This window comes from Rhagoletis pomonella, unplaced genomic scaffold (genome assembly GCF_013731165.1).
Source record: "Rhagoletis pomonella isolate Grant_MI unplaced genomic scaffold, Rhpom_1.0 Rhpom_scaffold_00011, whole genome shotgun sequence".
NCBI lineage: Eukaryota > Metazoa > Arthropoda > Insecta > Diptera > Tephritidae > Rhagoletis > Rhagoletis pomonella.
The window spans coordinates 27,976,936-27,990,163 of NW_023458565.1; the positions used below are offsets into that span (position 1 = coordinate 27,976,936).

The window sequence follows — 13,228 nt, forward strand, 5'->3', positions numbered from 1 at the left end:
CGACTAAACTGATAAATGCGTAGCGATGACCCCAAATAAATCCTTCTCCGCACAAAGATTTCTGGTAAACATAATTCTCGGATACTTCGTAGTTGAAGGGAAGAGTTGCAGGAGTTGTGTTCCGCCAGGAACTCTCCTTAAACTTCTATTTTATGCTCACGGATTTCTGCAGCGTATTTCAAGCAGAGGTGAGCTTAGTTCGGTACTAGATAGTCGACTGGAAGTGTAAAGTGATAATGGTGCGATGGAAACTAGTCAGAGAATACCTTGAAATACTTTTTAACTCGATTTTTTTTGAGTCCCAGCGCACTCTCGAGGTTGTTTCCCCTCACAGACAGCGCTGGGCAAAATCACCGGCATGTAATGTTGTAAGCTTCTAGGATGATGGTTCAAACATCGAAAATCGTAGTTTATTAACCGTAGAACCGTGACTTGGGTACGCAGGGCCCATATTCATTTTTGATGTTTCTTTTCACTTTTTTCTTTGGCATATAGAATGTACCTTTATTTATAAGTTGACAAAATTCCAGGTGTATATCTGTCATAATACGAAAGTAACGGTACTTTATATGGTGAGTTATTAAGAACGTAAAATTTTCATACGAAATACTTTACTGGGCATTGAGTGCCCAAGTCAAGAAATTAAGTTGTATAGCTGTCACGCTTCTCTAAGGTTAAAGCACTCGAGGAACTGTAGAAGTTAGCGTAAAGAGATTTTGAGGGACGCATGACATTTAATTGCAGCATTTCTCAAACTTTGTGTTACTGTTTCTGTAGAATTTTTAGTAGTATTCAGCCACTATTAATTGTGAACGATTTTAAAGACACCTGCTTTTCATCATGCCTTGGTTGGTGGTAAATTTTGTGAGTCGAACTCCTTTGTGCTCCGATTGGCCCAACGGATGCGATCTTCAAATATGACTTTTCGTTAAAGCTTAATTCGGGGACACCAGGATTGAGTTGTCCAGGGAACCGGATCAATGTTGCCGCCAAAGAAAAAGTTCTTCGAATTTAATTTTCTGTGCGATGATTACAGCATTTCAATAACTCCTTCACGGACATAACACTGTTGCTAAGTTATTTAAGATGGCAATGGCAATATGCCTTCTGACGATCACCAAACCATAACCTTAGCAAATAAATGAGCCACTGAAAATCGTATACGTAATTTGTTGGTGAAAATATTGGGCCAAAATGTTTCAATACAAAAAATTTATTTTGGGCAGGATGAAGTTCGCTGGGTATGCTAGTTAAAACTAATACAAAAAGGTAACATCTGGCGAATTTATACAAGGTGGTGTGTTGGCAGAAGAAAAACAAAAATTTCAATTAGAAATTATACGCACATTGACAATCAGTACAAAACAAAATTACCACGAACACATCAATTTGACAAAAGATACAAATTCGCAGTGAAATCATCGGCTCCGGTAACACCACCTTGTATAGATTCGCCTTGACATCTAGCAACGCGCATAAATAATACAATAACAAATTTGTTTCCGACGAGCCTATTTCCGAAGGAAATAAAGTGTAAACTGGTCTATACTTGCCTACATCAATACTTCATCCACACACTTTTCCCTTTGACTTCGTCAATATCGAATTCCTTATTGCTCTGCAGACAAAAGTATCGATACTTGGCATATCACCTACCGATCGCAAAGAGAACACATAATTGGTGTTAGTTCCGGTTCTTTTGTATTAAAACGACCGACAACTTGTAAGAGTTGTCGAAAAGTGGAAGCAGATAATACCCAATTCCATATTATATATGTACATATGTACCTTGGCTTTGGCAAGAGGATTCTATAGAAGCTGTGTATTAGTATGAAAACTTCAAGTCTTATCGCGTTATTATAAGTCAGCCAAACCTATGTAACTGCTTCAGAGTTATCCCCTGACCGAACCCAGCCTAATAAAAATCAGAATTTTTGCGTACATAAAAACTTTATTGGAAAAGAAACTATTGTCAATTTTTGGTTTAATAAGAAATATATGGCAATACAAATTTTCTTTACTTAATTTAACGCAAATAAAACATTGTAGGAGAAGAAAATTATTGAATATATATTGAAAAATAAAAAATAATAGTTATAGTCGTCATAGTCAAGAGAAAGGTGCTGCTGCTGCCAATACCGTTTTGCGAGTAGCATTCGAGCTATGAGAGTATTGGTATTGTTTACAAGCATTTCACCGTCGGTCGTCATCGTTTTCAATTTCGTTTCAATTTTATAATTCTCACCCACTTTATTAGTTGACTAATTTAATGGGCAAACGCCTTGCCAGATATCGCCATGAATCATTTTTGGTGTAATACGCACCGTCTTCTTGTTCACTTGCACATTACGTATGCAACCCTTGAATGTTTTGCGGGTCTTCAATCCTGGCGCCTTATTAAAGGCCTGATGACCGCCCAAGAAGAGTGGACGATTTGTCTTGGTCAGCGTTGAACCATCTGTGCCTACACCGGGATGTGTACTTATGTAATCCACCGAAATGGTTATTACGAATTTCGACTTCACCGCTTGCACATTACGCCATTTACCGTCACAATAGCTACCATTATCGGGCAGCGTGTAATTAGTTGTGACAATATTTCTAGAGTCTGATTTGACAGTGAACACCAGACTGTTGTCGACCAACTCCAAAATCATGTAGGCATTCTTGCCGTGCACAGAGAAGAGTAGACCGTCGGGTTCGCGTGGACGGATGTCGAAATTGATATTGAAATCAGTGCCCACAGAGAAGCGATCGAAGAGCTTCACAAAGCCGACCGGTTTGCTGAAGAACAAACCCTGTTCTACCTCGGTTGAGCATGGCACTGTGTGGTATGCTTCTGGCTCCTTCTTTAGCGGTAAATCATTTAACCGCAACTCTTTGAGACAACCATTATAGAAGGGATGCTCATCAGCTACATACTTGATGTTGCGGTTGAGATCTTCCTCCCACAGCTTTGGCACGCCACCCACAAAGAGTGTCATGTTGCGTACATTGAACTCATAGTTGTCATCCACACTTTCGCTGGCTGAGTCCACTTCATTTTGATCGATGAACAGCGTGACGATGTGGTGTTTGCGCGTTATTTTAACGGTATGCCATTCGCCGTCATTCACCTCTTCCTTGCTGGCAACCTCTACTTCATCTCGTCCCAGTCTCACCTTATGATGCAATTTGCCATCCACAAGGTAGATCGCTATAAAGTCGATGTGTTGCTTACTGCCCGCATAGAAGAGCAAACCAACTGGGTTTTCAGTGTTGAAGCGCAGGCTAACATCATATTGTTTGCGCAACTTGGTTGGTGGCGCTATTTCGAGACGTTGCTCACGCATCGAATATAAACGATAACCAGCTTCGTTATAGTCGACATCGAAGTTTGGATTCGTTGGCAGTTTGCAGCGTGGATCTTCTGGTTGATTTTGTGGCAGTGCGGGTCTTGCGGGGCCGATCTCAGGCAGTAATGGTGGCAATGGTTTCGTCTCGGGTTGTTTTTCGAGTTCTGTTTCTGGTTCTGATTCTGCTTCTCCCTCGCGTTCTGGTTCTACTTCCTCGCCCTCACCTAAACGTGTTTCCACAATGGGAGGACTCTGTGTAGGCGGTAGCTTTGTGGTTGTTGTAGTGCTGGCTACAGTCGCAACTTCAACGGGACGTGATGTCGTTGTGGTTAAGGGTGGCGCCTGCGTGGGCGCGAATGGCGCTAATGGCGGTAGAGCTGGTGCGGCAAAGTTACCGGGATACTCCGGCTCCGGCAGGAGCTCGTTTGCGCCCTGTGGGAAGTACAATGGCACATCAGCAACGTCATAAGCTGTAATGAAAAAAGGTGGCGTTAACTTTAGCGCAGCTCAGAACTTTCCATAGTAGAGAAACCCGTTACCTAAAATATCTGTTGGACAATTATTGATATTGCCATTGCGCTTTTCAGCGCTGTCAGCGAAATTGACGATCTCTCCGTTGATTGTCACATCGCTAATGCAGCCCACAAAGTATGCCAAGGTGGGAAGCGCGTTACGCACTGGTATGTAATTATCCGGTAAACCGCCAAAGAACACATCGCCTGCTTGTATATACAATGGCTCCGGCGTGTAGGGTAATCTATAATGCACAAAAAAAAAATATTACTAAAATTAGTATCTACCCTCTTTACTCAACCAACCCAAACTCAATTCCACTCACCGCTTATCTTCCGTGTCATCTATGGACAGGCGCAACTGATCGCCGTCATGTTGCACAGTCACCACATGCTCCTCGCCATCGTTCAGCTTCTTCATGTCCGATACCACTTCAGCGCCCATGCTGCGCAACGTCAAATAGCCATCGTTCAGTGTCAAACCTATATTCGCGCTCTGATCGTGATTGGCGCCATAGAAGAGCACGCCGTCGCGTTGTCGTGTCTTGAACTTAAGATTTACATTCAGCTTATTATCCGACGACACGTTAGCCTTGCGCAGGAAGCCGTATTCATTTGGCGGATATGCCAAAACTGTTGAGAACTTCTTCGGACAACCTGGCTTGACGCCATGTGCTTGCATGTTGTTACCCAAATCCACCTTTGTACCCGAAATGGACACTTCATCAATGCAGCCATCGAAGTTCTGCTCAACAACGGCCGAATGATTACGTTTGCCAGGGTAGCCACCAAAGAAGATACGTTTGGGTATTTGCATTGTCTCGCTGGCATCGGCTGGCGCTTCTTCCTGCGATATCAATACATTGTCGACCTTCAGCTGGCCGCGTCTGCCGTCGCGTTCGGCCACCACTACATGCCATTTGTCGTCATTGTAGCGATCTTCACTGCCCGCTGAGACCAAGTGCTCACCAAGTTTGTAACGGAAGAATACACCACCATTCACCAACTCGACAGACATGAACTGATCATTGCGGCCGTAGAAGAACATCAGACCGTCTTTGGAATCTTTCGATGCCTTAAAGCTGAACTGTATGCTGGAGCGTGCCTTCAAGTTGTAGGGTGCGGCCTTTAGCGACACATAGCCATTGCCATTGAAGCGATAGCCTGTTGGTGGTATCTCCTCGGTGAGTAATTTATTCCTCGGCAATGCGCCTTGATTATTCTCCAAACCAAATACAAAGTTCCACAAGCCCGCATGCTCATCGCCTATTCTGAGATCTTCGATCTCGCCTTCGAAAGCGTTGCTTTGTATGTCGTGCGGTGGCGTGAAGTCAGCTGGCGGTGGCAAACCGCCAACGAACAAACGGCTGTTGCGATCGACATTGAACACATTGTTAGCGCCAAGCAATGGCTGTTCGCTTGTATGATTGGCTACGGAGCCGTCCTGCAATTCTTCATAAATGATTAACTTCGCATTCGAGCCCGTGCGATCGACCACCGCCTGGTACCAGTTGCCGTCGGCGACATACTTATCACTTGTGATACGTTCGGGACCATTACCTACATCGATCGTCAAAATCGGATAGCCATTTACGATCTCGAGCGCCATGAAGTCTTCGTTGTCCTTGTTTGCGGGCAAAGTGCCAACCGATGAGGTTCTATTGTGATTACCCAAGTACATGAGGAAGCCGTTTGGTTTCTCTGTCTTGAAATAGGCTGACACCTTCGTCTTGGTGGCTAAGAGTGGTGTAGTCTCCGGCGTCTTCAATTCCAATACGGTGCCTGGCGAGAAGCGTACGCCCACCTTAATGTCATTGGCAATCTGGCGTGCAGTTTCAATTTGACGCTTCAAGTTCTCAATATCTTCGCCCAACAACTGTCCGATCTCTTCAACATTCGCCTGTTCTTGCTCGATTATTTCCGCCAATTCGTTCAGCTGGGGTATTGTGTCTTCCACCGTGTCTAACTGCGATCTAGCTTGTGACAAGTCTTTGGTTGTGCCATCAATATCCTTCGAAATGTTGCGCGCCTTCTCCAGCTCCTTCTCCGTCTGCGCGCTTACTGGCCGCAAAACGTTCAGCGCACCGTCAATTATGTTCAGCGCGTCGCTGGCATTCTGGTTGGCATTCGTCCATAGATCGCGTTGCGTATCGACCGACAACTTTTGCAAATCGATGTTAATCTGTTCCAGACGCTTCTCGGTGTTCTTATTTAAATTGGATATACCCTCCACTTTGGTAGCGGAAACATTCAAACGTGGTTCCAGCTCGCTCTGCACCTTGTTCAAGGAGCCACGCGCTTTTTGCAGCAGCTCACCAGAGTCTTTATCTGCACGACCGGCGCGATCTTCAATGCCATCTGTGATTTCCGTTGCGTTACCAGCAGCGAATTTGGCCTCCTTGGTAAACTGTTGCGCTGAAGAGACCGCATCTACGATGTCGCTATAGGCTGTTGCCGCTCTAATTGCCGGTTCCGCGTTGGCGGTCATGTCGGCATACTGCTCGGTGAGATCATGTGCGCTTTCGCTCAATTCGTCAGCGCGTCGTATGGCCTGTACCGCCAACTCGCTTACTTCGCTATTTTCCATCTCCATTTCGGGCAAATCATCGTCAACATTCTTGTTGATATCCTTTAGATCGGAGAGTACACTGGAGAGTTGCATGATACGATTATCGATATCGACTAGCGCCAAGTCACCGTTAATGAGGAATTTTCCGGCTTCTACTATGTTTTTGTCCGCCTCCTTTTGTTGATCAGAAACTGTGTCGAATTTCGAGTTGTCAAACGCTTGTTTATTCAAGTCATTTAAGTGTTCCACATCGTAGGCATTATTTGTCGCATTGCCGCTCCAATAGTAGAGATCTTCAAGTTTATCACTCAAATCACCAATATCGTCCTTCAACACATTCAACGTCTCATTTTGATTCTTGATCGGTGAAATAAGTATGTCCACCTCTGTTGTGACTTCTCGGGATTTGTTCAGTATCTTCTCATTGGCAGCCAAATCGATTTTAGTCTCGCTCAGTTCTTGCAGTATACGCTGCGCTTCTTCCAGTGCGCTATCGATCTTCGTGCTGGCCGCCGTTTCCAGGTTTTTGGAAAGCGCATCCACCGAGTTTATGGCATCGCGTGCCTCAAAGGCGCTCAGCTTAGACCTCTCACGCAAATCAGTTGCATTCACTATCAACTCACTCGCAGCCTGACGGCTGTCCAATGCATTACTCATGCTGAAATTAACCGCTTTGCCATACATCTTCGCCTCCGATTCCAATTCAGCAACCAAAGCACGCGCTGGATCCAAATTAATGCGTTTCGGATCGAGACTTGCGACATCAGGCGCAATTTTATCGGTCAAATCATTGTAGTAGTTCAACTTCTGACTCGTGAAAAATGCGAGCGCCACCGATTGGAATTCATGCACAACTGGATCGATTTGATAGCGCAGACTATCGGTCACATCCAGCAGCGCATCGTGGCACGAATCACATTGGAAGCAGCCTTCATCCTTAACCAACACCCAGCGGTGGGGACATGCATCGCAACGATCGCCAATGACGCCGGGCAAACATTCGCACTGGCCAGTAAATGCGTTACAGCCAAATCCACGCGAATAGCCTTGATTGCAGCGGCATGGCTGGCAGCCTTCTTCTGTGTAATTCCAATGATCTACGGCGCAGCGATCACACTGGCGTCCCGTAACACCCGGCTTGCAAGCACATTTACCTGTGTGCCCATCGCATTGCGTGGAGTTGGAGGCCACACCACAATCGCAGGCACGACAACCCAAACCCGAATCGAAACCATAGTGATCCGGTTTACAACGATCACAGCGGTCGCCTATTACATTCTCGTGGCAGTGGCATTTACCCTCATACGGGTCGCACTCTAGCGTACCCAACTCTTCACAATCACAGCTCTGACAATTCTTCAAATTCACCGCATCACCGTAGAAGCCCGGCTTGCACAAATTACAGGCCACGCCAAAGGTGTTGTTCAAGCAAAGCAAGCACTCGCCGGTGATAGTGTCGCACGAGCCCGGCTCCTGTGGATTAATATTGCCCGAGCATTCACAAGGTTTGCAGTAATCACCAGCCTTCTCGGGTTGACCATAGAAACCGTTGGCACACGCCTCACAACGTGGACCAGTGTAACCCGGTTTGCATTCACAGTGTATTTCATGGCCGGATTCGGAGATCTCACAGCTCGTCGCAAAATTGTTAGTTTCATAGGGCAATGGACAAGCGCAAATCATGCAATCGTGTGGTGAGCCATAAGTGGCATTGCCATAGTAGCCCTCCTGGCAGAGCTCGCAGTGATCGCCGGTCGTTGTGTGTAGGCAATCTTTGCAAATTCCTGTGGCGCAGTCGCAAGTTTGGGCATGTCCATTGCACTCGCACGGTATACAATAGCCACCGTAAGGACCGTTTGTGTCACGATAGTAACCAGGTGCGCAATCTTCGCAAGACAAGCCTGTATAGCCGGGTGGACAGTGGCAGCGTTCAACCGCTAAGAATTGGTAATCACCAAAATTTTCCTCGTCTTCGTCGGCGAGCGTCAAGTATGCGTTGGATAGGTACGAAATGAAGGTCTGCTCATAGTAATTGGCGCGTATGAAGATCATCTTCAGGTCACGTAGCGCCATCATGAACTCAGCGCGTGTAACCAATTTGCCATTCTGTGTTTGGAAGTTGGACTCAACCATTTGTACGCGATTTGTGAATGCTTGATTACTCGTGGGCTGCTCATAGCTTTGATGTACCAGTAAATGATCTTTGCTGAGTAAAATGACATCAGGCGCCAGCAATGGCTTGCCAGACGGGCCGGTAGTGTAGTACAATGTGTAGGCGAGTTCGCCACCATAAGCCGATATGTGGCTATTCTGATTGAGTAGATAGTCGAGCACACCGAAATACACAACGTCTTCGGCCTCCACATCGTTCACTTCGTGGAATGAGAAATCTGCCTTCAATGTCGTCTCATTCACCAACAGTTCCTCTTGCGGTATATCCCAGATTTGGAAATCAATCTCCTTCTCATTGAACTGCGCTGAGTTGAGGGTAACCTTCTTCAACAAACTAACATTGTAGACCCGCAAGTAGGCGCTCTCGCAGCGTGTGGTCTTGCCAAAGCAGAAACAAGATGTGCAGCCATCCGCATTGCTATCCTGCAGATTGTATGTGCCCTCCTGACACTGATCGCAATCCCGACCCACAACATTGCTTTTGCAGAAGCAACTGCCATCGACCTTATCACAAATTTCCGCCATGGTACCAGCCACATTGCAACTACAACGGTCACAACGCGGAAAGTCGAAGTACCCATTCGAGCATATGTCGCAAGCGCGTCCTTCTATATTTTGACGACACTCGCACGAGCCGTTGAACATGTCGCACTGCTGATTGCCATTCGCAATACCCAAATAATTGCAATTACAGTCTTCACAGCCGATTATCTGATGGAAGCCATATGTGTTGGGCATGCACTTCTCACACTGTTCGCCCATCACATTCGGTGGGCACACGCATTCGCCGGTATTGGGTTCGCACATGGCCGTGCTGGGACAGTCGCAAGGCTTACATTCGGGGAAGCCGTAAAAACCAGTGCGGCAGGCATTACATTGCCGACCGATTACATTCGGTTTGCACTGACATTGACCGCCAAACGGATGGCATTCGAAGCTGATGGAACCCTCGTAGTCACAATTGCAGGGCAGCGCGCCGATATTGTGCTCAGCTGTTAGCGAGAAGACCGATTTCTTACAAAACTCGGAGGCATTATGGGTGATGTGGAAGTGATCTTGACCACACTCTTTGATGAACTCCTTCGTCTGGTCGAACAATTCCTCAACGAGTAAATCGTCATTGTACTGGTTTATTGGTACGATCACCAAGTAGTCAAGCCAGACACCTTGTGGGCGTGTATTCTAAACGGGGCGAGGCATAAAACGGGCGAGGAAGCAAACAATTTTTCTGACTTGTTTGTAGTTGAAATTCAAAATGAACTTACCGTTAAAGTGAATTTGAAATCGTCTTCAATATCGAACCACTCATCTTCGCCAGTAGGTTGTATAACACCACGGCAACCAGAACTGGACGGACAATGACTAATATCGAATTTGCCGCTATATTGATTCTTGGCTGTGGTCAGCGTGTAGAGAACATTGTATTTCGGATGATGCGGCTGGTAGTATTTGACCAAAATGACATATCTTCCCGGTTCGCTTACTTGTGAGCTGCAAGTTAAGAGAGAAAATATTGATTGGCTTCGAAAGCAAACGATATGTAAATAAAGTAACATCACGATAACGCGTTGTGCAAGGGAATAGCAATTTTTTTTTTGAATATCACCTCTTTCGATTTTGAGGAATTACGTTTTATAAGACATCGGTAACTAAGGCTTAGACTTACTCAATCACAATGGTGCTCGTGCTTTCCTTATTATCCAAATATACCAGCTTCACACGCTCATCCAACGCAGCATACGGTGGCTTATTTTCAGCAACGCGATCTTCGTGATCAGTTTCAAATTCAATTTTCTTCGAGTCGGGTACCGAGCGGAATTTCGGTGCGGCACATTGGTTATTGTGTGTAACACAAACAGCACTGGGTTCGATATAGTCAATGGACCATTTATCCACTGGTATGGCAGTCACGGAAATAATCGCAACACGGCCAAAATCGTCGTAGTCAGTCTAAAGTACAGAGGGCATATGAAGTTTTTGTAACACTCAAACAAATCCACAAAACGCAGCTACAACTTACACTAACGATAACGGGCTTTAGATCATCCTTAGAAATGTAAAACGGTTTCTCACGACTGTTCTCATCGATGATCGGCGTGCGACAGGCCATTGAATAGACGCAAGGATATAAGGTGGTAGTGCCGTAGTCCTCCTCATTATTGCCCAAACGCAGTTTGACGAAATATGGCTCGGCAAATTGGCGCACGCTTACATAATCGATTACGAAAATATAACGTCCACTATGCGGCACATCGACAATGTAGCTAAGCTCGCGCTGAGTATCGCTGATAACTGGTATATCACCCACATGACCGATGATCGATAAATGCTCAGGATCATCGTACACTTCGATGGGATTTGTAGGTTTGCCATTGGCGCCAACAATGAAGGGTGTGGAGGATGGCTGGAAGCTAAAAAGTTAAAAAATTTACATTAATTTCTCTTTAGGTTGTGTACAGGAGCGATCAAAGATTTACTCATCCACGGATGCGTATTTATAATGACGACACAGCTCCATATTGCCCAATTCGCAAGGATTTGTGATCTTGCGTGTCAAAACTGAGGCTTCATAGTAGGCCGCTGGCAGTAGCACGAAATAGTCGAGCATAACATTCTTGCTTGCTTTTGTTGTGAAAGTGTAGCGGGAACCAGGATCCAAAACAATCGGTGATGGCTTATTACCCTTTACGCCCGAGACAGTTACGAATTGTGGGGCGGTTGTTGGACGCAGCAGCACTTTGACACTAGAAATAGAAAGTATATTAGATTCCGGCTTAGATTAATTTTTTAAATTTCCGCCGAAATGGCAGAAATCTGCGAAAGCCTCGAAACCCTTCCAACTCTTCAGAACTCCGAACCTTCTGCCTCTTCGGTTTAAATCAATAAATTTACGATTTCTCATACTCACTTTTGATCGGCTTCAATTGGATTTTCCGACTGTATGAGTATACTGGCAGTCACATTGAAGGGGTTTTGATTTACATAGCGTATTACGATGCGATATAGTGAAGATTTCTTCACCATAAACTCATTACGCACTTCATTTTGTATGTCATTGAAGACCGCATAGCCTTTGCTACTGAAACCGGGAAAGACATTCTCATCGTATTGATAGCGCACTTGTGCACCCGACGGCTGTGAGCCTTCTTCGTATTCATATTGGAATTGATGCAGCGTGGGGAAGTAGTGAGTTGTCAGCGGCTGCGTGCAACCTCGTCCAGTCACACGCGGATGACACTTACACTGTCCAGTCAATTTATCGCATTCCCTACGTTCCGCACCGCCCACATCACAACTGCAGTCCTTGCAACCGAACAGCGATGAGCCATCCAGATCGTAAGTACCATCTTTGCACTCTCTACAAGTGCGTCCCTGTGTATGAGGCTTGCACGTACATTGTCCCGACTTCGATAGGCACGTGTCCAAGGCGGCAATTGTACCATCCGTCCAACAGTCACACACTTCGCAGCCATCTGGATTGCTGATAGTCAAATTCCAGTACAACGGTTTACATTCGTTACAAATACGGCCCGTAACGCGTTCCTTGCACTGACACAATTCGCCTATTGGCACTGAGCCGCAGCCAGCAAACTTGTCAATAACACCAGCCGGATCACAATTGCAGTCTTCACAGCTGGGGAAGTTATAGAAACCCTCCTTACAGGAGTCGCAAAGTTTGCCGCCGAAATTGGGGTAGCACGAACACTGTCCATCCGCATTACAGGTTACACCTTCAGATCCGTGCACGTCGCAGTTGCAAGCTAAAGGGCGAGTATGTAGCAGAGGTTTTCATACATTTTTTTTTTATAAGTGAAATCAAGTTTTTAAAATACTTACGCAAGCATTGTGGGTAACTGTAATAGCCAGCGCTGCAAAGTGTACATTGTTTGCCGGCAAAGTTGGGTAGGCAGTTACATTTGCCAGTGTTGTCGCAGGTGATGGCCGTGCTGCCTTCTGTGGAGCAATTGCAATGCTTGCAGGCCGGATAATCATAGTAACCAGGTAGGCATATGTCACAACGTGGACCACCAAATCCTTCGCGGCAAATACATTGGCCTGTCTCTTTATTGCAGATTTCCGATTCTGTGCCCTGAATGTCACAATCGCAATCTGAAAGGAAATGGATGCAGTGGAATTAAATATTTACTTAGTAAGAATGGAATTAAAAATGTTCTTTTTCATAATAGCAATAGCAAGACGGGGTTAGGCCGCCGAAGCCGCAGTTCTTGGTCGATCCACTCAAACCCACTCAGCTAACACCTCTTTATCTCTGGTACAACCCCGTCGAAGCAGCACTTTCTTACCGTATTAGTTGAGACTAACGGTTTCAGGTGGGGCTTAGTAGTATCGCTACTACCAATGACAACACCCCAACTTGGTTTTGTAGCCACCTACATAAAAAAGAAATCACCACGGGTTATTTCAGTTTAGGCCGCGTAGATCCCTATCTCTACACCCGTTCGTTCTATTTATATTTCTGTTATTCTGTTTTCCTTTATCTTTATCTTTATCTTTATCTTTATCTTTATCTTTATCTTTATCTTTATCTTTATCTTTATCTTTATCTTTATCTTTATCTTTATCTTTATCTTTATCTTTATCTTTATCTTTATCTTTATCTTTATCTTTATCTTTATCTT

The 13,228-nt window shown here is 45.3% G+C and overlaps 1 protein-coding gene across 1 annotated transcript in view; it reads right to left on the reverse strand.

Moving 5' to 3' along the window:
* Nucleotides 1–1,919: 1,919 nt before the first annotated feature.
* The window catches only part of LOC118746953 (laminin subunit alpha-like), a gene marked incomplete at its 5' end in the record, with an annotated part of 13,241 nt that continues 1,932 nt past the window's right edge, over nt 1,920–13,228 (reverse strand). The window contains 9 exons of the mRNA XM_036480947.1: nt 1,920–3,805; nt 3,875–4,092; nt 4,174–9,770; nt 9,854–10,079; nt 10,255–10,538; nt 10,609–10,999; nt 11,066–11,332; nt 11,497–12,349; nt 12,426–12,698. Coding sequence (XP_036336840.1) covers nt 2,262–3,805; nt 3,875–4,092; nt 4,174–9,770; nt 9,854–10,079; nt 10,255–10,538; nt 10,609–10,999; nt 11,066–11,332; nt 11,497–12,349; nt 12,426–12,698 — 9,653 coding nt within the window. The remainder of the gene's footprint in view (nt 3,806–3,874; nt 4,093–4,173; nt 9,771–9,853; nt 10,080–10,254; nt 10,539–10,608; nt 11,000–11,065; nt 11,333–11,496; nt 12,350–12,425; nt 12,699–13,228) is intronic.